General features: G+C 29.8%; 3 protein-coding genes across 3 annotated transcripts; 1 reads left to right on the forward strand and 2 right to left on the reverse strand.

The window, feature by feature from the left end:
- Positions 1 to 2,967: 2,967 nt before the first annotated feature.
- Positions 2,968 to 10,380, reverse strand: LOC115883195 (protein CASC1-like). The gene is made up of 20 exons (XM_030901512.1): positions 10,336 to 10,380; positions 10,088 to 10,205; positions 9,950 to 10,030; positions 9,853 to 9,884; positions 9,407 to 9,501; positions 8,431 to 8,611; positions 8,218 to 8,358; positions 8,092 to 8,166; positions 7,839 to 8,038; positions 7,518 to 7,684; positions 7,261 to 7,443; positions 7,086 to 7,190; positions 6,700 to 6,864; positions 6,347 to 6,548; positions 4,738 to 4,953; positions 4,530 to 4,683; positions 4,156 to 4,216; positions 3,380 to 3,540; positions 3,198 to 3,299; positions 2,968 to 3,140 (listed from the first exon to the last, which is right to left on the reverse strand). Exons 1-20 carry the CDS (start codon positions 10,378 to 10,380, stop codon positions 3,003 to 3,005), a joined length of 2,622 nt encoding a protein of 873 aa, XP_030757372.1. The 3' UTR covers positions 2,968 to 3,002.
- Positions 10,300 to 12,575, reverse strand: LOC115883204 (muscle M-line assembly protein unc-89-like). The gene is made up of 7 exons (XM_030901529.1): positions 12,383 to 12,575; positions 12,108 to 12,320; positions 11,901 to 12,047; positions 11,686 to 11,798; positions 11,088 to 11,280; positions 10,971 to 11,033; positions 10,300 to 10,364 (listed from the first exon to the last, which is right to left on the reverse strand). Exons 1-5 carry the CDS (start codon positions 12,483 to 12,485, stop codon positions 11,098 to 11,100), a joined length of 759 nt encoding a protein of 252 aa, XP_030757389.1. The 5' UTR covers positions 12,486 to 12,575; the 3' UTR covers positions 10,300 to 10,364; positions 10,971 to 11,033; positions 11,088 to 11,097.
- Positions 12,576 to 16,575: 4,000 nt separating this feature from the next.
- LOC115883210 (fatty acyl-CoA reductase wat-like) lies at positions 16,576 to 21,127 on the forward strand. The gene is made up of 11 exons (XM_030901533.1): positions 16,576 to 16,689; positions 17,780 to 18,020; positions 18,083 to 18,167; positions 18,225 to 18,433; positions 18,503 to 18,716; positions 19,002 to 19,085; positions 19,393 to 19,501; positions 20,073 to 20,158; positions 20,240 to 20,402; positions 20,656 to 20,910; positions 20,968 to 21,127. The coding sequence occupies exons 2-11, from the start codon at positions 17,811 to 17,813 to the stop codon at positions 21,092 to 21,094; spliced, it is 1,542 nt and encodes a 513-aa protein (XP_030757393.1). The 5' UTR covers positions 16,576 to 16,689; positions 17,780 to 17,810; the 3' UTR covers positions 21,095 to 21,127.
- Positions 21,128 to 27,941: the final 6,814 nt, after the last annotated feature.

Genomic DNA, 27,941 nt, shown 5'->3' on the forward strand with positions numbered 1-27,941 from the left:
TTTCAACGGTGTTAAGACTCGTATTGTTTTTTCAGCTTTAAAACAAATTAAGTGGAACACCCCTGTCTCTCCCGGGCTCTCCCTCAAAACTATTAACATTTTAGCTCAAACTAGGACATATTCTGATAGAATATAAAATTCTGCATACGACAAGTGTAGTTTAGATTAAATTATATTTTTATTAATATTGTTTTCAACGGTGTTAAGACTCGCATAGTTTTTTCAGCTTTAAAACAAATTAAGTGGAACACCCTCTGTCTCTCCCGGGCTCTCCCTCAAAACTATTAACATTTTAGCTCAAACTAGGACATATTCTGATAGAATATAAAATTCTGCATACGACAAGTACAGCTTGGGTTGTATTAGATTTTTATTAATATTTTTTTCAACGGTGTTAAGACTCGCATTGTTTTTTAGCTTGAAAACAAATTAAGTGGAACTCCCTCTGTCTCTCCCTCAAAACTATTAACATTTTAGCTCAAACTAGGACATATTCTAATAGAATATAAAATTCTGCATACGACAAGTACAGCTTGGGTTGTATTAGATTTTTATTAATATTTTTTTCAATGTTATAAAGAGACCTATTGTTTTTTCAATTTTGAAACAAAATAAGTCAAACTATCCCTGTCTCTCCCGGGCTCTCCCTCAAAACTATTAACATTTTAGTTCAAACTAAGACATATTCTGATAGAATATAAACTTCTGCATACGACAAGTATAGTTTGGGTTATATTATATTTTTATTAATAGTTTTTTTCAACGGTATAAAAACACGTATTGTTTTTTCAGTTTTGAAAGAAAATAAGTGGAACTACCCCAGTCTCTCCCAGGCTCTCCCTCAAAACTATTAACAGTTTAGCTCAAACTAGGACATATTCTGATAGAATATAAAATTCTACATAGGACAAGTGTAGTTTAGATTAAATTATATTTTTATTAATATTTTTTTCAACGGTGTTAAGACTCGCATTGTTTTTTCAGCTTTAAAACAAATTAAGTGGAACACCCTCTGTCTCTCCCGGGCTCTCCCTCAAAACTATTAACATTTCACTCAAACTAGAACATATTCTGATAGAGTATAAAATTCTGCATACGACAAGTATAGTTTAGATTATATTATATTTTTATTAATATTTTTTTCAACGGTGTTAACACTCGCATTGTTTTTTCAGCTTTAAAACAAATTAAGTGGAACACCCTCTGTCTCTCCCGGGCTCTCCCTCAAAACTATTAACATTTTAGCTCAAACTAGGACATATTCTGATAGAATATAAAATTCTGCATACGACAAGTATAGTTTAGTTTAAATTATATTTTTATTAATATTTTTTTCAACGGTGTTAAGACTCGCATTGTTTTTTCAGCTTTAAAACAAATTAAGTGGAACACCCTCTGTCTCTCCCGGGCTCTCCCTCAAAACTATTAACATTTTAGCTCAAACTAGGATATATTCTGATAGAATATAAAATTCTGCATACGACAAGTATAGTTTAGTTTAAATTATATTTTTATTAATATTTTTTTCAACGGTGTTAACACTCGCATTGTTTTTTCAGCTTTAAAACAAATTAAGTGGAACACCCTCTGTCTCTCCCGGGCTCTCCCTCAAAACTATTAACATTTTAGCTCAAACTAGGATATATTCTGATAGAATATAAAATTCTGCATACGACAAGTACAGCTTGGGTTGTATTTGATTTTTATTAATATTTTTTTCAATGTTATAAAAAGACCTATTGTTTTTTTAATGTTGAAACAAAATAAGTCGAACTATCCCTGTCTCTCCCGGGCTCTCCCTCAAAACTATTAACATTTTAGCTCAAACTAGGACATATTCTGATAGAATATAAAATTCTGCATACGACAAGTGTAGTTTAGATTAAATTATATTTTTATTAATATTTTTTTCAACGGTGTTAAAACTCGCATAGTTTTTTCAGCTTTAAAACAAATTAAGTGGAAAACCCTCTGTCTCTCCCGGGCTCTCCCTCAAAACTATTAACATTTTAGCTCAAACTAGGACATATTCTGATAGAATATAAAATTCTGCATACGACAAGTACAGCTTGGGTTGTATTTGATTTTTATTAATATTTTTTTCAATGTTATAAAAAGACCTATTGTTTTTTTAATTTTGAAACAAAATAAGTCGAACTATCCCTGTCTCTCCCGGGCTCTCCCTCAAAACTATTAACATTTTAGTACAAACTAAGACATATTCTGATAGAATATAAAACTCTGCATACGACAAGTATAGTTTGGATTATATTATATTTTTATTAATATTTTTTTCAACGGTGTTAAGACTCGCATTGGTTTTTAGCTTGAAAACAAGGTTAAAACTAGACCATAAATATATTACATTTATTGTATATTCCATGCCTGGTAACTACTGAAAAACTGTGGCAACATGGCACTGTTCTAACATGTGAGAAAGGTGATTACGCTGCCTCGTTGCCAGCTTATACGGATTTAAACATATTTTAATGATTTTTCTATTAAATTATGGATAAAGGGATTTTTTTGTGTGTGTGTGCCATACAAGCATGTTCTTTTTTGAATCAATGAACGAACAGTATGCGAACCGAACTATTTTTAACTAGCAACAAACACTTCGACGGCTTAGACGTTACAAAATAGTCTAAATATAATATAGTTTATACGTAATATTGTTAAATTTTACCTTTTTTCTGGATTTATTAACTAAATAAATAGGAAGCTTTAATATTGACTTAGTCACACAGAAATTGCTATTATTACCCGTTGTTTTATTTACATTAAACAAGAGTAGGGATGTGATTACCTGAAATTTTTGTACGATACTTAGTACATTTTTAATATGACACATTTTGTTATAGTTTAATAAAGAGTTAACCCAAGGGATGTGATTACCTAATGTTTTTGTACGACATTTAGTACATTTTTAGTATAGTAGTGCGTAACAATAAAAGACATTTTGGCATGTAGTGATGATATATTCATATTATTTCTTTGTATAATTATGAAAAACTGAATATTCTTGTCGATATCAGAAACTGTGCGAGCGTACAAACGCTGTCTTTGGAAGCCTTTGTTACCTTGTTTCTTATGAAAATACCGCTGGTTGTCTTCATCAGATGATACAAATCGGCACAAAACTAAAAACAAACAAAATATTATTAACATTAATATTTGTTTACAACAATGGCATATACTTTTAACGATTCCACTTCTTTTTCAGAGAATACCTGACTAACTTCGGTACAATCGATAAAAGTGGCTTTTAAAGGTGTTACCAGAAGCATTTGATGGTTTTTCTAAAATAAAATGATCATTGATAATATCTATCTGTACCATTTTTGCAACTCTTGAATATTGGATGCTCTGTTGTACCCACCTGTTTTCCTTTATCGGGTAGGTACTGCCTCATTTGCAACACGATTTTTCTTCGGCCAGCTTGCACGTTCCACCTTGACCAGGAAAAATTGAAAGAATTTGAAATTTGGGCGATATTATAATACAAATGTTTCTCCATAGGCCACTGTTTTTCGCTCGTGCCTAAAATTACATAAAAAAACACCTTAACATAATTAATTTATTATATTACCTACTGTATTTTTAATTAATCGTGTTCTAGCTTTAACTCTGAATTAATTATGTTTTCCGCTTAGGTAACAGAAAAACACACATAACACAATTAATTAATTAATTGCGTACACGTGTATATTTTTAATTAATTTTATTCTAGCTTTAAACGCAATTAATTTATTGTATTACCTACTGTAATTTTAATTAGTCGTGTTCTAGCTTTAGCTCTGAATTAATTATGTTTTCCGCTTAGGTAATAGGAAAACACACATAACACAATTCATTAATTAATTGCGTACAAATGTATATTTTTAATTAATTGTATTCTAGCTTTAAACGGAATTAATTTATTGTATTACCTACTGTAATTTTAATTAATCGTGTTCTAGCTTTAGCTCTGAATTAATTATGTTTTCCGCTTAGGTAATAGAAAAACACACATAACATAATTAATTAATTAATTGCGTTAACGTGTATATTTTTAAATAATTGTGTTCTAGCTTTAAACACAATTAATTTATTGTACTACCTACTGTATTTTTAATTAATTCAGTTCTTAATTTTAAGTCAAAATTAATTGTTTACCTTTTACGTAACAGAATGCATCAAAAGCTGGAAATATATCGATGCCAGATTCCTTCATTAACTAAAAAACAAGTTATTAAATCTGTGGCGTTAATTATGTATAGAGGGTATCCTGAATTTGATGGACCTAACCTTATTGCAGCATTTTTTGATATAGCATCATCATTCATTTATAAAAATAACCGTAATTTTTTTTTTGTTAAAGAAGCTTTATTTTTTATAACAGATAGGTCCAAGGGATGTGATTACCGAAAATTTTTGTACGATATCTAGTACATTTTTAATATGAAAGTATCTCTTTATAATATGCTGATAAAGATTAGTCCAAGCCTATCACAGGACACGCTAGATTTCTTTCTTTCTGTATTTCACACCCTTTTAAGAATATTTAGCTTATAATATGTCCCAACTACGTCCTGTAACGTCATATTCGGACTGTTTTGTAACTGAGAAATGCAGATCAGTCCGTTTTTTATGTTAAATTCCAGCATCAGTATCGCTGCTGTTAACTGTACAGTAACTGATCCACTAAAAAATATAATATATTAAAAAATCGGTAAAATAAATTTTAAAAATTCTAACTCTTCTTCGGGTTTAATGTCGTAGGCCTGGAACGGCAAATTGGCATATCTGTAGGTGGCCAGACCGTAAATTCCAAATACTCCAGTACGGAAACTGATGATACATTTCTCTTCGTTGTGTCTAACATCTAAAATCTCCTCCTTGGACCAGAGTTTCTTCTCTTCGTCCCACCTACACACCACCGGCAGTTCCAGAAAAATCACGTGCTGCGGCCATCTTATCGAACGTTTCAATAAAGAAAAGAATATTTAGTGAGCTAGACTGATAACTCTAGAATAGAGCCAGGAATTGGTTAATCCTGACTAAAATTTTTCAATTAAGAAAAGAATATTTAGTGTGATAGAATAATAACTCTAGTTTATTAGAATTGGTTAATCCTGGCTCTATTCTAGAGTTTTTCAATAAAGAAAAGAATATTTAGTGAGATAGATTGATAACTCTAGAATAGAGCCAGGAATTGGTTAATCCTGGCTCTATTCTAGAGTTTTTCAATAAAGAAAAGAATATTTAGTGAGATAGACTAATAACTCTAGAATAGAGCCAGGAATTTATTAATCCTGGCTCTATTTTAGTTTTTCAATAAAGAAAAGAACATTTAGTGAGATAGATTAATAACTCTAGAATAGAGCCAGGAATTGGTTAATCCTGGCTCTATTCTAGAGTTTTTCAATAAAGAAAAGAATATTTAGTGAGATAGACTAATAACTCTAGAATAGAGCCAGGAATTGGTTAATCCTGACTAAAATTTTTCAATTAAGAAAAGAATATTTAGTGTGATAGAATAATAACTCAAGTTTATTAGAATTGGTTAATCCTGGCTCTATTCTAGAGTTTTTCAATAAAGAAAAGAATATTTAGTGAGATAGATTAATAACTCTAGAATAGAGCCAGGAATTGGTTAATCCTGGCTCTATTCTAGAGTTTTTCAATAAAGAAAAGAACATTTAGTGAGATAGACTAATAACTCTAGAATAGAGCCAGGAATTTGTTAATCCTGGCTCTATTTTAGAGTTTTTCAATAAAGAAAAGAACATTTAGTGAGATAGATTAATAACTCTAGAATAGAGCCAGGAATTGGTTAATCCTGGCTCTATTCTAGAGTTTTTCAATAAAGAAAAGAATATTTAGTGAGATAGACTAATAACTCTAGAATAGAGCCAGGAATTGGTTAATCCTGACTAAAATTTTTCAATTAAGAAAAGAATATTTAGTGTGATAGAATAATAACTCTAGTTTATTAGAATTGGTTAATCCTGGCTCTATTCTAGAGTTTTTCAATAAAGAAAAGAATATTTAGTGAGATAGATTAATAACTCTAGAATAGAGCCAGGAATTGGTTAATCCTGGCTCTATTCTAGAGTTTTTCAATAAAGAAAAGAATATTTAGTGAGATAGACTAATAACTCTAGAATAGAGCCAGGAATTTGTTAATCCTGGCTCTATTTTAGAGTTTTCAATAAAGAAAAGAACATTTAGTGAGATAGACTAATAACTCTATAGAATAGAGCCAAGAATTGGTTAATCCTGGCTCTATTCTAGAGTGTTTCAATAAAGAAAAGCATATTATTTAGTGAGATAGACTAATGAGCCAGGAATTGGCTAATCCTACTTGATATTAACGGCGATCAGTTTGTCTAAGGCTTCTTCTTGTTTCTTAGTTTCGTCTTCAACTTCTTCCGGCATTTTTCGAAGGCTCATACTAAGGCTGCGAGTGAGTGATTGTACAGGCGTGGGCTCAGGTTCAGCGGGTGGGACATAGGGTACGTAAACCACCTTAAACGGTAGTACTTCAAGTTTCTTCGGTAGGTATACTAGAAAAGAAAGTACTGATTATGTAAAAAATAGTGGGTATGATTTTACAGATAAAAATAAATAAAAAAGCTTCTCGACGAAGTTACAGCCCTCGAAAGGGTAGATAAAAATAATATATACTTAAAAGAATAAACAAAAATATACACCTACAGCCTGTTATTGTCATCTCCATAGTAATAAAATCTTGAGGTTGCGGTGGCTGTGCTAGTAAATTGAAATGATAGACGCCTCCCAGTATAACGAATTCTCTTAAATTTATGTCGTCTTCCGGTAGGTTATATTGTAGTTTTTCTCTAGTCTCCATATATAGATTATCTAGAAAAGAAAAATCGTACAAAAATTTTAGGTAATAACATCCTTTGTTAAAGGGATTTTACTGCCTAAAATTTTTGTACGATGTTTACTACAAATACATAGTATGAGGACTACAAACATACATAAAAATTACACGAGGGCTGTGATTACCTAATATTTCGTACGATGTTTAGTACATTTTTTGTTTGTGAAATTTACCGCAAATGAGAAGAAATACGTACCTTCCAGCATTATTACATGCTGACTGGGAGTGGGTTTCAATTGTTTGAACGGTACCATCGGGATTTCCTCGTCGGAATTGAAATCTTCAGGTTCAGTTGGTGGTTCTTTAAGAATTAAAAACAATTTTAGTCAAAAATGGTACTACTTTATTTCATATCGTTTTTTAAATAGTACCTATCACTGGCTCCGTATCTGCAGTTTTTCCTTCGGGACTTTCGGTAGTCTGTTTTTGACCTAAATTATCATCCTGATCTGTCGTAGCTTCTTGTACGACCGGTTGAGGTTTTTTCTTATCCCTGTTGGCGTATTTGTACTTCAAGTTTACTCTCCATTCGTACTTTGAAGCTTCCAATAAGTCTACGAGCAAGAAATAGGTAAGAAGCTTGATATTTTAAGATTTCCAATCACGTGATAGTTGTGAATAGGCCCACCCATATTATATTCCTTTGGTACGTCCGGCATATGAAAGGTTTCGCTCAGATCGCTCATGTGATCGTATTTAAGGTACATTGCTCTTATAGCTGCATTTTCACAATCGATTGCGGCAGGAAATAGAATACTTGTTTCCATTAATTCAAAATTAACATCAATTCGAGGCCTAAAAAGCATAATTTTTAAACTATATTTAGTACATTTCTAAAACAAAAAAATAGCGGGTTCAAGGGATGTGATTACCTAAAAAAATTGTACTATATTTAGTACATTTTTAAAACAAAAAAAAATAATGAACTCGACTTAAATTGAACTATTACTTAGGTGGTCTCCTTGGGTTCGGTAACGGAATGGGCAGCATCACCCTCAACCATATACAGAGCGTGACGAAATCGTCCTTGAAACTGAAATCGGCGGTGGGAATGTTGATTCTGTTGAGGTTATGTTCGACGTTGCGCAACAGCTTGTACGTGGCAACGTCCAAGCTGGCCGTTTGGTACTCCCTGAAGAGTTGCCGGATCTAAAGGAAAATAGTAATGTTGAAAAATATAGATTATATTGTTGAACAATTACCCATATCCAGTTTTCGAGCTTGCTATTGTCTTCGTTGCTTCCTGTATCGATCAATTCTTCCAAGGTTCGTAGTAGCTAAAGAATAAAATTTTTGTACAAAATAAACTGTTAAAGTTAGTAGCTTACGGTTAAGACATCTTGTGTTCTTTGCGAGGCGAGGTCTACGGTGGTTACTTCCAATTCTTGATCCCAGAGATGCAGATAAGTGTTCATTTGATCACACATCGCGGCATTCGGTAGCTTTTCACACGCCAGATACTTTTTCCACTAAAAAAACACGTTTTTTTTGTAGGAGGACTTAAAGAAAAAAGAAAACTACAAAAATAAATCAGTTTTTACCTCGAGTTGTTCATTTTCTTCTTGGATTTTCTGAGCAGCGTAATCAGATATGTCTTGAATCAAATTGAACGAGTCCCGCAACTGTTCCAGTCTCAGAGCGTGTTCCACCGCATCTTTTCTCTCATTTTCGATGGCCGCCAGTCGATCCTCTTCCGCTTTCTTCTTTACCATTTCTTCCAACCTACATACGTCATTCAAATACGCCTAAATTTTAGTTTTAGGTGTCTATTTAAAGTAACAATAACTTAAAATGTCGTTAAATAGCATAGAATATCATAAAACAACTAAACTGTTACTTCTAAATAACAACTAAACTGTTACTTCTAAATAACAGTTGTAACTGTTATTTTTTCTAATAACAGTTGTAACTGTTATTTTTTTCTAATAACAATAGTAACTGTTATTTTCTCTAATAACAGTAGTAACTGTTAATTTTTTCTAATAACAGTAGCGACTGTTATTTTTTCTAATAACAGCAGCAACTGTTATTTTTTCTAGGAGCAGTAGCAACTGTTATTTTTTCTAATAACAGTAGGAACTGTTATTTCTTCTAATAACAGTAGTAACTGTTATTTTTTCTAATAACACTAGCAACTGTTATTTTTTCTAATAACAGTAGTAACTGTTATTTTTTCTAATAACAATAGTAACTGTTATTTTCTCTAATAAGAGTAGTAACTGTTAATTTTTTCTAATAACAGTAGCGACTGTTATTTTTTCTAGTAGCAGTAGAAACTGTTATTTTTACTAATAACAGTAGCAACTGTTATTTTTTCTAATAACAGTAGTAACTGTTATTTTTTCTAATAACAGTATTAGTTATAATACGTATATAAGTATTATAGTTAACTGTTATTTGTTCAAATAACTGTTATTCTAAATGACTACCAAAAAACAAAACATTTGATCTATTTCAACAAAAGATTCACTGGCACTAAAATACCCCATTGTACTTATACGATTTGATGATAAATACCTTTTCATTTGAGCCTCCATCTCTTGTCTGGCCTTTTCGGCCATTTCAGCTGTCTGCCTTGCTTTCTCCTTCTTGGACATTTTCTTTTTCGGACCCTGAAACCAACGAAGACACTCTTTGAGTAAAATTTATTTTAAGTTTTCCGATGTTGAGCAAACTACAGGATCAATAATAACTAGATTGAAAGGGCATATATGGCTATTTGGCTATGGCTCAATTTATATACATATTTAGTAAAGAGTAGAGCATATTTTAATGTATTTAAATTTTAATAAATTAATGTATGTAAATGTTAAATAATAATTTAAAATTGAGCAAACGTGTCTCAAGTTAATAAAAAAGATAATATGAACAGAGATTTCGGTCCTATTACTTCCTGTATAATCTGTACTTCCTGTCAATTCGGAAAATAATGTTTAGTTTAAGAGTATTATAGTCTTAGTTACCTCTTCCACGTGAGCTTTTTCTTCTAGTATACCTAGAGAGAGACATCTCACAGAACTTTAGCGAAAATTCTTTTACTTAACGTTAAGATACTGTCACCTGTTTCCATGGCAATTTTTTTCAGTTCGTCCATCTTTTTTCTCATGGCCTGGTATTCGGCTTCCGCCGTTTTAACTGGATCTAGAATAAGGTTGACCGGTTGTTTTTCTATTTCTTTTTTTTTTTCATTTTTTGTACCTTTCTTTATTTCGACTTTTTTCGGTTCTTTTTTCTCTTTAGCCTTTTCCTTTTTTTCTTCTTTCTCTTTTTTCTTCTTTTCTTTCTTCGCTTTCTTTTCATCGTCTTCTACTTTGGTCTTCAATTCAAACGCAGATTACTTTTAGAGTTTTTATTAGATGAAATGAAATCCGTTCAAACCTTTTTTGATTTCTTCTTTTTTTCAATCTGCTCTCCTTCTCCTAATAACTCCTCCGACTCTTCACTACTAGACTCTTCAGCATCACTTTTGAAGACCCTAGATCATCGACCATAATGAAAACGACGATTTTAAGACCATTAAAACCCTGCCTATACATTTTTAAGTTTCATATTACGCTTTTTGAGAAAATTCTAGGAACCAATGTTGGTATTGTTGCGGACCGGTGTGGACTCGACCTAACCTAACTGTATGGCCCGCCCTCGGATGACCTTAACATCGCATTAAAGAATAGACACCGTAATGATTCATTCGAAGATTCGAGAAGAATCGAATCCGACTGGAATGGAGTAGTACATACGAGAACATTCGAAACCTGCTCTATGCACCTAACGATCTATGGACTATTCTAGTAAACTTTAACTGTAGGTATAAAAGCCAGCGGCTGTGGCCTAGAGAGGGCAGTTATAAATAGACGAGTGCAGTTGACGCGCTAAAATTCAAAATACATTCTTAGTTATAAATCGTTTGTAAATAGTTCTATAAGTCTTTTATCGTTATTGTTTTTGTTAATTAGTGTTAAATAAATAGTGTTTAAATAAATTGTGACTCTCTATCCACACGGAACCGACGAAAAACGTAACAGTATAAATATGTAGAATATTAAAAGAAACTGTAGATGATAGAAATAATTATTTTACTTACATAAAAAATGACGTCCTTTGCTGGCTTGTATTAGAAGTTGACTTTTTCGTGATATCTGATGCACTAGAAATTACATTCTTTAAAGTAAACTTTGTTTTTGAAAGTTTACATTTTTACATATGGTTGTTTACCTCGGACCTTCTTTGGGTTGTTTCTTCCGCTTTTTTGAGATAGTGTCTTCCGATTTAATGGCTTCTTTCGCTATGGAAACTCTGGACCGTTGTTTTTTTTCTGAATTGATGGTTTGAGACTCTGCCCTGACAATTTGTCCGGACGATTCGGCGGCCGGAACGGCCATTTCTTCATTTTTCTTTAATATAGGCACGCATATACAGGGTGTACTTTAAGGAGCTGATTCTTAGACTTGTTCTAAGTAAAAAACTTCATAGGAACGTATGTCCTAAACATTTTAACGTTTGAGATACAAAGAGGTAAAATTTTCTAAAAAAAAAACAATTTATAGATCTATTGTGTGCCCCCATTTTCCCCACAGAATCTGCATTCGTCAAAGATTCATAAAGATATATATGTATACCACCCTGCATCTTAAAAATTCATAATGTTTTTTTTTCTTAGAATTGGTCCAAGAATCACCCCCTTAAAAATTACCACGCACTCTGTTTTCAAGTTCTAATATGATTACTTTCAAGTAGTAACATATTTTGTTGAATTGCTGAATTATTATGATTAAAATACGACTTTATGAAGAACCTACATCCTTTTGTGTAGCTTTATCTATTAGTTTTCCTTTTGGTTTCGCTGGTGCTTTGGCTTTTTTAGGTTTTTCAATTTTCTCCTTGTCTTCAGACTCTTGCTTTTCCTTCTTTCCTATGAACATGTCAAAAATACTCTTCTTTAATAGTTATTTATGCATTAATGATTTAAAATTAATTCAGTAAGAAATAAAAGCGTATATTGATTTTTTTATACCCTTTTTCCCACTTTTAGACTTTTTTGGTGGTTTTTCTGGCCCTTTTTCAGATACTTCTTCATTTTCTTCAATTCTTTCCTCATTTTTTTCGCTGATACTGACTCTGATATCTCGCGATTCTCTTATTCTCTTCGCGTCTACGCTATCTAAATGCGAGTTTACATTATATCATATATGATATATTTTATGATATTGAAAATATATACCTTTTTTCTTTTTCTTTGGTTTGAGTTCTTCTTTACTTTTTGTAGTTTCGATGTCCGGAGGAACGATTTTCTCTATAGATTTTGTGTGTTGCGATATTCCACCTTGGCTTTGACGCTTTATATTTACTCCTTCAACTGATTTTTTAGAGCTTTTTACAACTGCCGAAGGGGTTTCGTTGATGCTTTTGCTAAGCTCAGGTTCAGCAGGTTCTGCTACAGAAATCGAATTGTTTTTAAAATAATTATAAACAGAAAATGTACAATGAAAAATACACCTTCGGCTTTTTTCAAGTCTCCTTCGGACGCTGTTGTTAATGTGGGTTCAGCATTTGCGACTATCACTTCTTTTTTAACTTTTTTGGCGGTTTTTTTACCCATTATTACGAGTAATCAGAAATAGATCAATTTTCTCAGCTCTTAGAAAAAAGGAAATAATAAAAAATGTGGATTGTGTCGTTTAGTGTTGACGTTTGCATAAAAATGACAAATAATAATGACAAATTGATGAAATTGATAGATTGTATTATTGTGTCACTGTTTCTTGAGATATTATTATAATTCATCATCTCTCCAAAAAATCATATATGGGTATTTTTATAAATACACTGTATAAAGTTTTAGCAGCAGTATTTATACAGGGTCGTTCACCACATACGACACGGAGTATTGTAGCTAAACGATGAGATTTTTACAAATTGTAAGTCTTGGGTTCGATGAAGGACTATTAGAGGTACAATTTAAAAATAATTTTACAAGATACAGAGTATGTCAAATAAGTAAAAAATATCAAAGTTGTATTTTTTTAAATGGAACACCCTGTATATTATTGCATTTTTAGTTTCTACGATTAAAATAAAGGTAAATTTGATTAAGGTTTATTATACTTAAACCTTACCGTTTTTGAAATATTTTCAATTTTGTGAAATTGCCGTAAAAATTTTAAGGCTTCATTTCTCCAAGGGTACCAAAGTTTTTAATACTAAATATTTACTGAAGTTTATTTATTGATCAGTTATTGTGTTGCAATAATAAAATAACACTACCTTATACAGAGTGTCTAAAATTTATTTTAAATAATTATTACCTTCAAACGGCAATAACTTGTTTAATTTAAATGGAACACCCTGTATATTTTACGAGAATCAGATGCACAATTTAATTGTCTATCAAATTATATTATACCATTTTTTACCTATCTCTTTACGTTTCCGTAGAAAATGCATTTTCTTGTAATTTAGAATTTATTTATCAATATACCCATGGAATATTGACATTTTAGATTATTTTTAAAGATGTACCAAATTTTTAAAGAGTACAGATACTAATATTGTGGATATAATTCGTTTATTTCATTAAAAAATAAAAAAAAAACTGTTTAACTATTTGTTAAAAAGGGCCAATTAATATGATTCCAGTATTCAAACTACATTAACTGACTGCATTGATTAATAATAATTGTTCCAAATACTAAAAAAACTGAATTTTGTACGGGTATTAGACAGTGTGATAAAAGTAACACCTTAAAATGATATTTCATTTTTTTAATAAATGCTTATTTATAACAACAGAGACTTTAATTTTGATAATTTATTATTATATTGATTTCTGACTCAATTCCACATTTATTTAGAATAATTTATTAACGAATACAATTAAGTATGTAATTAATTAGTATATGGGCGGAAATAATGGTGCTATATTTAATTAATGGTATACTCTTTTATAAAGATTTAAATAGTTTTCTTTTTGCATACAACATTATTGTTCTTAGCAAAACAATAATATTACTAGAATGTCAATATATGATGTCAATATTCCATGGGTGTCAATAATAAAATGTCAATATTCCATGGATATATTGATGAATGAGGTCTAAATTATAAGAAAATGCATTTTCTAGGAAAACTTGAAGGGATAGGTAAAAATGGTATAATACAATTTGATAGACAATTAAATTGTGCATCTGATTCTCCTAAAATATACAGGGCGTTCCATTTAAATTAAACAAGTTATTGGCGTTTAAAGCTATAAATTATTTAAAATAAATTTTAGACACTCTGTATAAGGTAGTATTATTTTTTTATTATTGCAACACAATAACTGATCAATAAATAAACTTCATTAAATATTTAGTATTAAAAACATTGATACCCTTGGAGAAATGAAGCTTTAAAACTTTTACTGCAATTTCACAAAATTGAAAATATTTCAAAAACGGTAAGGTTTAAGTATAATAAACCTTAATCAAATTTACCTTTATTTTAATCGTAGAAACTAAAAATGTAATAATATACAGGGTGTTCCATTTAAAAAAATACAACTTTGATATTTTTTACTTATTTGGGACACTCTGTATCTTGTAAATTATTTTTAAATTGTACCTCTAATAGTCCTTCATCGAACCTAAAACTTGAAATTTGTAAAAATCTAATCGTTTAGCTACAATACTTCGTGTCGTATGTGGTGAACAACCCTGTATAATATACGAAATTCAAAAAATTAGTTTTTTTAACAGAAGGAAATAAACTGCATAGATAAATGAAACAAAAGTTATAAACTGTTTGATAGTTTGACACTTAATGTCAAAGGAAGCTAGATAAAATCAAGAAAAATTTGGGCTTTAAAACTAAATCTTAAATAATTTAAAAACGATTTATTTTAGGTATAGGAACATGCATAATCAAAAAGTAACGAATTGAAAAACCTTTTCACTAGCGAAATAAAAAAAGTGGGTTTCCATTTGAAGAAAATGACAGGATAATGTTTTAATTTCTCAATTCCATGACAGCTACAGCCAATATCGTATGACATTCAAACAATTAAATTTTAAAAATATATAGCCACATGTTTTTTCATTGTGTCACAGTAGCTGAGTAATCACTAAATTTGACGTTTAGTCTATACAAATTTTTGACAGGTATTTTTTTTCTTCTAAAAGTTTTAAATTTTAAATATTTTTTTTTCTCAAAAACGGTTAACGTTAGATATAGAGTGTTTGATATCAAAATTCATAAAATTTTACAGAGAATTTAAGTATGTAATAAAAAAATGGGGGTACCCGATTAAAATAAGAAAGTTGCTGTCAACTTTCGGCATTTCCGGAAGTGCCGCTATATTGAAAATACTTTTAATCTTGATCTTGTAATTCTCTAGAAACTTCTACTGCACGCTCAGCCTGGGACACCCCGTATAGTGTGCATTCTCATAGGCACAAATCATCCTGTATATAAGGATTGTGTATTTCTATTTGAATTCAATATGCGATAAATAGGAAAAACAAAGGGGCGTCAAAGTTCATGTTGAAAATGCATGTTTATTACTTGTTACTTTTGTTATTAGATATCTATAATCTATATATACAGGGCTAAATATAAATATGTTATTTATACGAATCTATAAAAAATTGCCTTTCAGCTTTAGGCAAATCTTACATACAGTTCATAACAAATAAGCTTTTTGTCACGTGATTAAGCTTGGCCGGCACAGCGTTACCTACTTTTATATATTTTCTTTCAATCAAAATATTTTACAGTGACTGACATACTGATTAATCACGATCCTGCTCAAACCACTCAACGTAAGAAGCTCAATTTTGGCATACAGGTTGATTCTAGGGTGTAGAGGTTCGATAAGAAGGGATTTTTCGAAATTCCAGTTCCAAGAGGGTAAAACCACCCCCAAAATATTACAATATTTTTTATTTAAAAAACGGTCAAGTTTCCGAAAAAACGCTTAAACACGTATATTTTATTTAAACTTAAAAACTTAATTGAGGCTTAAACTGCTTGACGTTTAAAGCTGATTTTTGGCAAACGGATTGTCTGTGGGGTGTAGAGGTTCGATAAGGAGGGGTTTCTCGAATCTCAAATTCCAAGAGGGTAAAAACGCCCCTCGAATATTACAATATTTGTTATTTAAAAAACGGTTAGTCTTTCGGGAAAACGCTTGGACAAGCATAATTCATTTGGCTTTTTTACATATTTTGAAATATCTTAAAAAATCATACAGGGTGTTCCAAAAAGTTGGGTAATTACTTGAACACGATTCTGCTTAAACTGCTTGACGTAAAAAGCTTATTTTTGGCAAACGGATTTTTCGAAAGTCAAATTCCAACGAGATGAAACTACCCCTCAAATATTACCAAGTTATATAATAATATCGCCATATTGTTTTTTCTCATGCTGACATAAATGTGAGCAAATTTTATCCAGTTTGTATGTTAATGGAAATTCTTGCTTTGCTTTATCATCACCATTGCAAATCATTAATTCGACGCGAACGAAGTCGCTGGTACACGCTATAACAAATATTTTAGTAAACATAAAGTAATTATTTTTTCCTTTAAGTTAAGTTTTGCAGCATTTTTTATCCTTTTATGTGCAATTTTCAAATCTTAAACTCAGTTAAAAAAATGTGGACTAGCTTCTTTGGACATTTTAACTAATATTTGCTGTGCTTTGGTGGTATTTTAGAAGTATTGTATTCTAATTAATGTGAATATAATTATAATTTGTACGCAGTTTTATTCAGTATACGGTAAAAGATCATAAGGTGAACTTTAAATTATTATTAAGTACAATATGTAAGTTTTTATATTACTATATTGGGGATATTGTTGTATCAAGTATATACTTTCTGTTATTTTAAATTAAAAGTATACAGTTTTTTACTGAGAAAATTATAAATAAAAAGTGTGGGAAAAGAAAAACAAATCAGTGCGTAGTTTTAAAGATACAGGACGATCAAAATTTAAAGAAATAATGTTTTGTATTTTCTTAAATAACACTATTTTTTTTTGGATTTGCTGTAATTATTGTAAATTTGCTGTAAATATTTGCTGTGTGTTCGAGATTCGAGTATTTTAAAACTTTTTACTCTAGTTACTCTAGCTAATTGAAATAAAAAATTTCAAAGTGTTTTAATGCTTATTAAATTATATATTACAAAATGTATAATTTAATACTGTCTAGAGGCCTTCCAATGGTAACTAATACCAATATATTTTTTTCTCGAAAACAGTTCTAGATACGCATATACAGGGTGTTCCTTAATGATGACATGCTAATATTTATTATAGATAACTTTATGATACTACTGTATTGATACACGTCTTCTATGCATCAAAATATCTTTTTTGGTGTACAAAGAATTTTATTTACTTGAACTTACATTGAATATTTTTGGGGAAAAAAGTGGTATTCCACTGACTTCTCTTAAAATAAAAGTTTTTTTTCAAAATATCTATTTATTTCTAAACATTTTTTGTCTCTTCATTTTTTCATCGGCTGGAAGGAAATTAAGAAATGAAACAATTTTTTTTGTATTTCAAAATAAACATTTTGATGCATGGAAGATGTGTATCAAATATACCATCAGAGATATTTTGAAAAAAAATTGAAAAATTTTACCACCCTGTATCTAAAAAGTTAAGATGTTTAGGACATAGATTCATATGAAGTTTATTTCTTAGAATAGGTCCAAGAATCACCTCCTTCAATATTAGCATATCATTAAGGAATACCCTGTATAGTACAAGAGACGAAAAAAATTATTTTTAGTTGTCTGATTTAAAAAAAAATATCAAGGAAAATCAAGGGCGTCATTTTTTTTATGAGAAATTATCCCCTCAAATTTGGCAATATATAACAATCTTCTTAATTTATTTTCAATAGCATCAATAATTAATTATTGATAAATACCACGATGTCAAATCAGGAATGTTCGAAGTATACCATTCCTCAGTACTACTCTGGAAAAAAGCTGTTCATAACTGGAGGTACTGGGTTTATCGGAAAAGTACTGCTGGAAAATTTCCTAAGATTTTGTCCGGATATTTCGAAGATTTACCTTTTAATAAGATCAAAAAAAGATAAATCTCCAGAACAAAGACTTAAAGAAATGTTTGATCTTCCTGTAAGTAATCCAGTGTGTTTTTATTAATAACTGTTTTAGTTTTTTTTTGTTGATTTTTATAGTTATTTGACAGATTAAAAAAGGAGTATCCGGAAAATGTAAAAAAAGTTGTTCCAGTCGTTGGAGATACAAATGAAATAGATTTGGGTAAGATAAAAATCAATATATTTAATCAAAAATTGAATTTATTTCATATTATTATAGGGTTAAGTAACGAATCAAGAAAACTACTTATTGGGGAGGTAAATTTAGTGATTCATTGTGCTGCTTCAGTACGATTTGATGATTCTCTTCAAAAATCTATCTTACTCAATACGCGAGGTACCAAAGATGTTGCCCTTTTGGCTAAGGAGATAAAAAATATCGAAAATTTAGTACACGTTTCTACTACTTACTGTCATACAGATAAGAAGGTATGCGTTTAACTTTATTTCAAAATTGAATAGTATTGATGACTCTATTTTTTTTTTTAATTATACCAGGTGGTTGAAGAAAAAGTTTACCCTGCTGTAGCTGACTGGAGGGAAGCTATAAAAATAGCTGAAAATGCAGACTCACATACGATTGATGTTTTAACTGCAAAATATATTGAACCATTCCCTAATACCTACACGTTTGCAAAAAATTTGGCAGAACAAGTTGTAACTGACCTATGTGATGGTAAAATACCCACAACTATTTTTCGTCCCTCTATAGGTAAATAAATATTTCTTAATAATATCAGATAGATTAAAAATGTAATATGTTTAAAATGCATATATGTATTTTCACATACAGGTTGTTTTTTACATAAGTACAAAAAGTTTGCAAAAATCAATTTTCACAAATCTTTTTAATTATTTTTTTTATTTAAACTGTACTGTTATTTACGACACATCCTGTATAAAACATACAGAGAAACCATGAAGAAATAGTAATTTTATGAGATCAAAATCCTTCATTTATTAATCACACAGTTTTTTTTATTTCTTCAAATTTTAGTGATATCATCTTATGATGAACCAATACCAGGATGGATAGATAATTTTAACGGCCCTGTAGGTATTTTAGTAGCCAGTGGAAAAGGTAAATTTACTACACTTTGTCTGGAAAATGTACAGGGTGTCCAATTTTCGTGAGTTTTACAGGGTTTATCGTAAAAAAAACTCTCTCGAAACTGAAGATGCAACACAGAAAGCCCTGTAAACACACGAAAATGGGACACCCTGTGCACTAAAAAATCTACTCTTAAATAAAGGAAGACTACTAACACTTACACAAAAAAACTATATGTTATATACATAGATTTCTTTATAATGTCTTTGGTTATATAGTAAAGAAATTTTGAAGCTCTTAAAAAACCTTATTTTAAAACATTTTTTTTTATTTTTAGGAATTTTGAAAACAGCCTATGCTAGTGGGCATATCACAGCGGATTATGTACCGGTTGATATAATAACTAAAGGCCTTATCGCTGGCGTATGGAAAAAATCATTTGAATCGTGAGTATATTCTCAGATATATTGCAACAATTTGTTGAAAAAATGTTCTTAAAAAATATATACTCGCATATATATGCAGTCAATTTCACTTTAAGATGACTATTGGAGGCCAATAAAGACCAGAAAACGAGGGCTAGGGTTGTACGTCTCGAAAATGTACTGAAAAATTGTACTAAATAATAAAAAAATTAGATAGCAAGTTCAAAAAATATATATTTATGTATATGGTATAAAGAAAGCCAAAATAATGGCCTCTATCAACATTGATAATATCCATTACATATATAGTGTCCAAAATATTTAGATTTTTCTCTAAATCATTGTATTTAGTAGAAAACGAAGATTCTTTACTCACCATATTTTTATTGTGTGTTTTTTAAACTTAAAAATAGAAATTGTGATCACAGTACACAACCGAGATATAGTATCGACCAAACAAACTTACGAGGTATAGTCAATAAGTACATTTTTTTAATATGAATGGTTTTCTTTTGGTACAAAAATTAGAATTTTTTATTTTTTTATACTTTTATTCTTTTTATATTATTAATTATAAGTGTTTATATTTTAGGCATGAGGAAAAATTAAAGATATCAGTCTATAATGGAAGCAACAATGACGTTAACAATCTTACGTTGACTGAAATGCTTGAAATGGGTCAGTAACAAGTCATTTTATATATTATTTTTCTATCTTCAATCACTCGGTATATTACTACCTTGTTTTTGATTTTTCTAGGTAAAAAACTAACTTGGGAATATCCACTCAACGACGTTTTGTGGTATCCATCCGGAAAACCTACCTCCTGCTTCTGGAACTATTATTTTAGAGTAATGTTGTACCATATTTTACCAGCTCTTTTAGTGGACACATTATTATGGATAATTGGTCATAAACCGATGTAAGTAAGACAATATATTGATCAGAATGACATAAATATGTTTAATTATTTAAACAAAGTTAATTAAATATTTTAAATCATTTATTTAAAAAAAAATCTTATTTTTTATCAGTTACAATATCTGGCGAATGCGCTGGGAAAAATATCCAATGCATATTTCCCCTAGCGCATTCGCCATATTCTTAAAATTATCTTAAATTTCAAAATTTCGCCTAAATTTTAATTAAAATCTTTTTTTTTTCCGTACTGTTAGGCTATTGAGAATACAAAGAAAAATATATATAGCTAACGTGGCGTTGCATTACTTCACATCGCAAGAGTGGAGTTTCAAAAATGATAAATCTATTTCGCTTGAGGAAAACTTAACGCCCGAAGATCGAAAAGTTTTTAATTTTCATCGTGATGCCGATCCCTACGAGTACTTCAAAAACGCCTTGCTGGGAAGTAAGGAGTACTTACTTAAAGAAGACAATTCGAATATACCTAAAGCTAAGGCACATATGAGAAGGTACAGTAAATATAACTCATATAAATCATCTAAAATAATTTTTATTTTCTTTTTTAGGCTGTACGTATTGTCGATCTTCGCAGACGTATTGTGGTATCTTTCACTATTTTATATTGTCTTTATTAAATATGATCTTTTTCATGTAGTTTGTAATAAAATATGTGGTTATATTGATTTACTTTAGTGTTTAGTTAAATAAAAATATGTTTTTTTGATATATAGATGTGTTGTTATTTGCCAAAAAATATTTATATAGACAGAAAGAATCTGTATTTTGAAAAATATTTTCATATATTTGGCTAGACTGTACCAGTTTCTATATTTACCATTAAAAAACTATTATTAAAGTTCTCAAATAACTGAAACTATACTTATCGTATGCAGAAATTCATATTCCTTAAGATTATGTCTTATTTTAAGCTTAAATTTTAATAGTTTTGAGGGAGAGACAGCGATAGTTGTTAGATTTTGTCTTCAAACTGAAAAATCAGTACTAGTTTTGTATCGTTGAAAAAAATATTAATAAAAGTCTAATAGAATCTAAATTATATTTGTCGTATGCAGAATTTCATATTCCATCAGAATATGTCATAGTTTGAGCTAAAATGTTAATAGTTTTGAGGGAGAGCCCAGGAGAGTCAGCGATAGTTTCATTTATTTTGTTTTAAAGACAAAAAAAACTACACGACTTTATACCGTTGTAAAAAATATTAATACAAGTCTAATAGAATCTAAATTTTATTTGTCGTATGCAGAACTTCATATTCTATCAGAATATGTCCTAATTTGAGCTAAAATGTTAATAGTTTTGATGAAGAGCCCGGGAGAGACAGCGGTAGTTCTCTTTATTTTGTTTTAAAGATAAAAAAAACATTACGCGTTTTTATACCGTTGAAAAAAATATTAATAAAAGTTTAATAGAATCAAAATTATATTTGTGGTATGCAGAATTTCATATTCTATCAGAATATGTTCTAGTTTGAGCTAAAATATTAATAGTTTTGAGGGAGAGCCCGGGAGAGACAGCGGTAGTTCCCTTAATTTTGTTTCAAAGATAAAAAACATTACGCGTCTTTATACCGTTGAAAAAAATATTAATAAAAGTCTAATAGAATCTAAATTATATTTGTCGTATGCAGAATTTCATATTCTATCAGAATATGTCCTAATTTGAGCTAAAATGTTAATAGCTTTGAGGGAGAGACAGCGGTAGTTCCCTTTATTTTGTTTTAAAAATAACAAAACATTACGCGTTTTTATACCGTTGAAAAAAATATTAATAATAGTCTAATAGAATCTAAATTATATTTCTCGTATGCATAATTTCATATTCTATCAGAATATGTCCTAGTTTGAGCTAAAATATTAATAGTTTTGAGAGAGAGCCCGGGAGAGACAGCGGTAGTTTCCTTAATTTTGTTTTAAAGAAAAAAAACATTACGCGTCTTTATACCGTTGAAAAAAATATTAATAAAAGTCTAATAGAATCTAAATTATATTTGTCGTATGCAGAATTTCATATTCTATCAGAATATGTCATAGTTTGAGATAAAATGTTAATAGTTTTGAGGGAGAGCCCAGGAGAGACAGCGATAGTTTCACTTATTTGGTTTTAAAGACAAAAAAACTACACGACTTAATACCGTTGAAAAAAATATTAATACAAATCTAATAGAATCAAAATTATACTTGTCGTATGCAGAATTTCATACTCTATCAGGATATGACTTGCAATGATCTGAAATGTTAGTAATTTTAAAGGAATCCGATGGTAAGACAACCCTATTTACGAGAATCTTGACTGAAGCCATGGAAACAATACATGTTTTTATTTAGCGCTAAAAAATATTAATAATAGTCCAAAATAAACGAATTTTATAGGAGATAGATAAAATTTAATGTACTTTTAAAATATGTACAGCAGTTTTCTAAAAAAAAACAGTTTTATTGATTCTTCAAGGTGAATATTTGGTTGCCTAACAATGATCTTCTATATTCATCGTAATTTTGATAAAAGCAGGTTCATTTTTATATGATAATACAACATAATATTAGTTTGGTATAATCATTTGAACTCTGATTCAATTAAAAATAATAAATATTACTTAAAATTAATTCGAGAAATGATTGATTTTATATGGAATTCATAAGCATTTTCAAAACCCCACCCTCCACACCGGCAATACCAACAAAATAACACGAAAAAGAACCAAAACAAGCCAACTTCAGTAACTTTTCTGTCAGTGTCAAACTGACAACAGATGCTGGAAGAAGGGCTGGCTTGATGTGCTGACTATTTGTTTATTTACCACCCGAATTTCGCGATACATATTTACAATTAAAGAAAAATCAACTAGTGTTCTACTTATATATTGTGTTCGGTTTGTTTTACGATTTAAAAAAGTGCCAGTGTTGTGCTGTGAAAGCGGTATGCATTTTTTCCTACGCTTTGTACCGGTATATTGCACTTTTGGCCTGATAATATACAGGGTGCGGCAAAAGTGCGTCGGGCATCTGTGTAGCTCCTATAATAAAAAAAAACTTGCGAATTGTTTAAGTGCACATCTAAAGTATGTACTAGGATGTATTTCATGAAAATATTTTAACTTTTACAAGGTGGCTTAAAAAAATGCGAGTGACGGATGATTTTTTTTTAAATGGAACACCCAGTATATTATTAGATTTTTGGCTTCCTTTCTGATCACTTTACAGACTCCTAAAATATTATTAAATATGGTTTGATACTTTCGGAGATATTAATAAATAAATAAAACGAATATATTTTTCCAAGCTTTTTTAAAAAAAAATTATTAAAAATACAAGAAATGCCCTCAAATCAAAACTATAGGTATTTAAAACTGTAATGGGTCTGTAGGTACTAACTTTCCTATAAATGTCGTAATCTTAAACCATACAGGGTATTCAAATTTCTGTGGCAAACTTGATAAAGTATAAAATAATTTAAAAATTGTATTTTTTTAAATAGTTCCATTTTAAAAAAATCACCCCGATTCATTCACACTTTATTGAACCACCCTGTAGAAGTTCTGAAATTACATCCTACTTACTACATACTTTAGGTATACAACATTCCTAAGTTTTTTATTTGAGGAGCTACAGATGCCCGACGCGCTATTTTTGCCGAACCCTGTATAGTGTCAAGTTGTAAGTGAACGGTCTTGGAACAGTGCAAATAATTATCACTACAATTACACGATTATTTTGGTTCCGTTTTGTGTGCTAAAGGTCGTGAGAACATGCCTTTCGGTCCAGGAGAAACACCAAGTTTGAAAAAGTGACTTTTGTGTCAACATTTTTATTTCCCTCGTACTTAAAAATGCAATAAAACTCTTAAGGACGGCAAAATGAATAGGACTCTTTGTTTTCTGGTCGCGGCAGGACTATTAAATGCATTCGGTAAGTTTATTTTAAGCCAAATGAACGACAAACCTTTTAAATTTAGAATCAAAAGTTTATGTTAAAATTTTGACAGCTTCTTTTTGAGCTTGCTTGATACTTAATTCATTGGCTTCTATATTTGAACAGTTTGAATTCTTATTTTTTAATAAAACTACCTATTCTTGAACCAGGAATCTTTTTCAAGTTGGTCCAAGATTTTTTTAGATCTACAGGGTGGTCCGAACTAGTAGTGGGAACTATCGAATGAATACTATCGAAACATTCGATAGTTGCAATTCATTCGAATAATTCGATAGCTAGTAAAAAAACATTCGTTGAAAACTATTCGAATAAAAATTATCGAATAGATGCGTCATCTGCCTTGAAATATTGTATTCTAGTAATTCGGCAGCAAAAACCATTCATTTATAAAATTCATTCATTTATGAAATTCATTTATTCGTCAGAATCGATTATAATAAAATATTAACTGGATTTTAGTTGTCGCCCGGCGACGTAGGTCTCTTTCCGAGAAACCCGACAGCGGTCGGTGGCAATGCTAGAAAGAAGCCGGCATCTTTGATTTTTTGCGGAGTCATATAAAGATAAGGACACATTATTTTTTTTATTGAGTGCTAGTATTTATACAGAAAATACATTATGAAGGGCGCTGTTGCCATATATTGGTATTAGTTGATATTAGCAAAGAATATTATTGTTTGGCTTTAGTTAGTTAGGGATAGTATGTCCATATATTTTGCATTTTTTTATTAATATTCTGGTGTTAGGTTAGGTTAGATAATAAAATATTTTGGATGTAGGAAAATGATTTTTAATGTTTTTAAACAAAGACTGGTTTAATAAAAATAATAATAACAGTAATAATTTGTTATACCTATTAACAACAAAATTTAAAATAATTTAATATAAACATTTTTTTACGTAGTAGCAAAATATAAACAACAAATTAGATGTCAAAATTATTTATATTAGATCATATTTAAAAATAATATAGTCTTTAAATTTTTTGGCATCGTTGGTTTATTAAATAATAATAATTACGGAGCTAATTTGTTATATTAACAACAAACTTTAAAATCATGAAATATAAACATTTATTAATTGTCTAAGCATGCAGTGTAATGGAAGGAAAATATAAATGAAAAATTAGAAATCAAAATTATTTATATTAGGTAGGTACTTTATATTATTATTTAAAAATAATATTTACTTTTACTGGCATTTACTTTTAAAAATAAATGAAATATTTCTTCGCAAAAACTACATGTAAGAGAATTAGCATAAACAAAATACAAACATCGTTAACTTTTTTTTTTAAATTGGCACGTGTAAAACTTCAAGTTCATCTCATCTCTTAAAATTGCTACTTCTCAAAATTTCCCATTAAAAATAGACCATATATACCATATAAAATAAAATAATTGAAAGATCGGGCTACGGAAAATCACACAAATTTTCGGAAAAATTTTGACACCTGCACACGCACACAATCGTCAATTTAAAAAAACTACTATTTTAGTATTTTAAATATTTTAATAAACGCAAAAATAGCACAGTATTTATAAGGTGAATTTATAAAAATTTGGAAGAACTAATAATGCACTGACGCACACAAAAATCAAACGAATACTAAATTTCATTTATCAAAAGCATTCGATAGTCGTGGCTCAACGATAACCATTTAGTCGCACGGCGAGGTTGTCACATATGCTTTAGTATACAAATGAATGAATGATTTTATTCGAATAAAACCATTCGATAGTTGAAATCATTCATTCAGTAACCATTCGATAGTCTAATTCATTCGATAGTTCCCATCGCTAGTCCGAACTAGGGAATGCAATCCCGCACCAAAATCTCAATCCCGCAAACCCGCGGGATTAAAGCAATCAATTCCGCGGATCCGCAAAATTGCGGGACTGTAAACAATAGTCATACATTTGCTCCTAAATGGTACAAAAGGCATTGTACATTTTGCATAGGCCCACAACATTTATACAGGGTGTTCAAAAAATATATTTAATATTAAATAAACTTAAATTTTATTATAATTTATCTACTCATTTTATAAATAAAAATATTATTCTGACGTTGAAGTTTTTTTTTAACTTGTGTTAGTTATCAACTTTTAGATACACTCTATATTAATATTTTTTTGGCATATGCAGAATGTACAAAGCTTTTTGTACCACTTAGAACCATACATATATGACTAAAAATGTATGTTTTTCGAAAAAACGTCAATTAATTCCTTAACACAAAAAAAATAAAAAAACCGATCAAATTGTTTTTTCGAATTTCAGTATAGATTAGTCGTACTTGGTAAAAATTTCGATTTTTTAAAAGTCGTAAATTTGCGGTTAAAAGATTCTTGACCAAATTTTCACTCTCTTATAAAACACCCTGTATACGAGAATTCGCTAAATATATTTTCGAAAATCACATAGCATCTTAATCACAATAGATGCATCTAAAACCTGGTCCAAACCGCATCTCAAAATCTTCTTTAGTTCAAGAGATATTCAACTTTAAAGTTACCCTAAAATTTTGCTTGTCCCGATAATTATGTCCGGCAGTTTATTTGACGAAATTGTCCACAAGTACTAGTTAAATAGGTCAAATAAAAATGAAACTTGTACACCCTGTACCTCCGAAACTAAGGATTTTAGGACATACATTTATACGAACTTTTTTATTTATTTTTATCTGCAGAATATGCTGCCGGAGTTTCCGGAATAGAGTTCGGATCACCCTGTATATATTTTGTATATTGGAGTTGTGTAGCAAACCAGAAATTTATATTCTAAACAACTAGTCTTCTATTTTACATCTTTATTTCAATTAAAAAATACATATATCGTTTTATTATTACACTAGTTTATAAACGTTGATATTGGCATATCCTCTTATCTGATAAATTATTAATATCAATAATAATTACTATATCAGTGACACTAACAAAACTTTAGAACCTTCAAACATATGGCTGTGGTTCCCCAGAAAATCGTATTTATATTTAATTTAATAAATATAAATTATCAAATATACAGGGTTGTTCACCACATACGACACGGAGTATTGTAGCTAAACGATGAGATTTTTACAAATTGTAAGTTTGGGGCTCGTTGAAGGACTATTAGAGCTACAATTTAAAAATATTTCTACAAGATACCCAGATATATGTCCCAAATAAATAAAAAATATCAAACTTGTATTTTTTTAAATGGAACACCCTGTATATTATTACATTTTTAGTTTCTACGATTAAAATAAAGGTAAATTTGATTAAGGTTTATTATACTTAAACCTTGCCGTTTTTGAAATATTTTCAATTTTGTGAAATTGTAGTCAAAATTTTAAGGCTCCATTTCTCTAAGGGTATCAATGTTTTTAATACTAAATATTTAATGAAGTTTATTTATTGATCAGTTATTGTGTTGCAATAATAAAAATAATACTACCTTATACAGAGTGTCTAAAAATTTATTTTAAATAATTATTAGCCTCAAACGGCAATAACTTCTTTAATTTAAATGGAACGCCCTGTATATTTTAGGAGAATCAGATGCACAATCAAATTGTCTATCAAATTGTATTATACCATTTTTTCC

This window comes from Sitophilus oryzae, unplaced genomic scaffold (genome assembly GCF_002938485.1).
Source record: "Sitophilus oryzae breed Bouriz unplaced genomic scaffold, Soryzae_2.0 scaffold_1828_pilon_pilon, whole genome shotgun sequence".
In the NCBI taxonomy this organism is placed as follows: Eukaryota; Metazoa; Arthropoda; class Insecta; order Coleoptera; family Curculionidae; genus Sitophilus; species Sitophilus oryzae.

Bases quoted from the DNA above. Each gene is read 5' to 3' on its own strand.
- LOC115883195 (XM_030901512.1), bottom strand. From the start codon at position 10,380: ATGGTCGATGATCTAGGGTCTTCAAAAGTGATGCTGAAGAGTCTA. The intron at 8,612-9,406 runs GTATTTATCATC...TGACGTATGTAG, and splicing joins ATGGAGGCTCAAATGAAAAG to GTTGGAAGAAATGGTAAAGA. The intron at 4,217-4,529 runs GTGTGAAATACA...CTTGTTTTTTAG, and splicing joins AGCTAAATATTCTTAAAAGG to TTAATGAAGGAATCTGGCAT.
- LOC115883204 (XM_030901529.1), bottom strand. From the start codon at position 12,485: ATGGGTAAAAAAACCGCCAAAAAAGTTAAAAAAGAAGTGATAGTCGCA. The intron at 12,048-12,107 runs GTATATATTTTC...ACTCGCATTTAG, and splicing joins ACCAAAGAAAAAGAAAAAAG to ATAGCGTAGACGCGAAGAGA. The intron at 11,799-11,900 runs GTATAAAAAAAT...ACATGTTCATAG, and splicing joins GTCTAAAAGTGGGAAAAAGG to GAAAGAAGGAAAAGCAAGAG.
- LOC115883210 (XM_030901533.1), top strand. From the start codon at position 17,811: ATGTCAAATCAGGAATGTTCGAAGTATACCATTCCTCAGTACTACTCT. The intron at 19,086-19,392 runs GTAAATTTACTA...TTTTATTTTTAG, and splicing joins TTTAGTAGCCAGTGGAAAAG to GAATTTTGAAAACAGCCTAT. The intron at 20,403-20,655 runs GTAAGTAAGACA...CCGTACTGTTAG, and splicing joins ATAATTGGTCATAAACCGAT to GCTATTGAGAATACAAAGAA.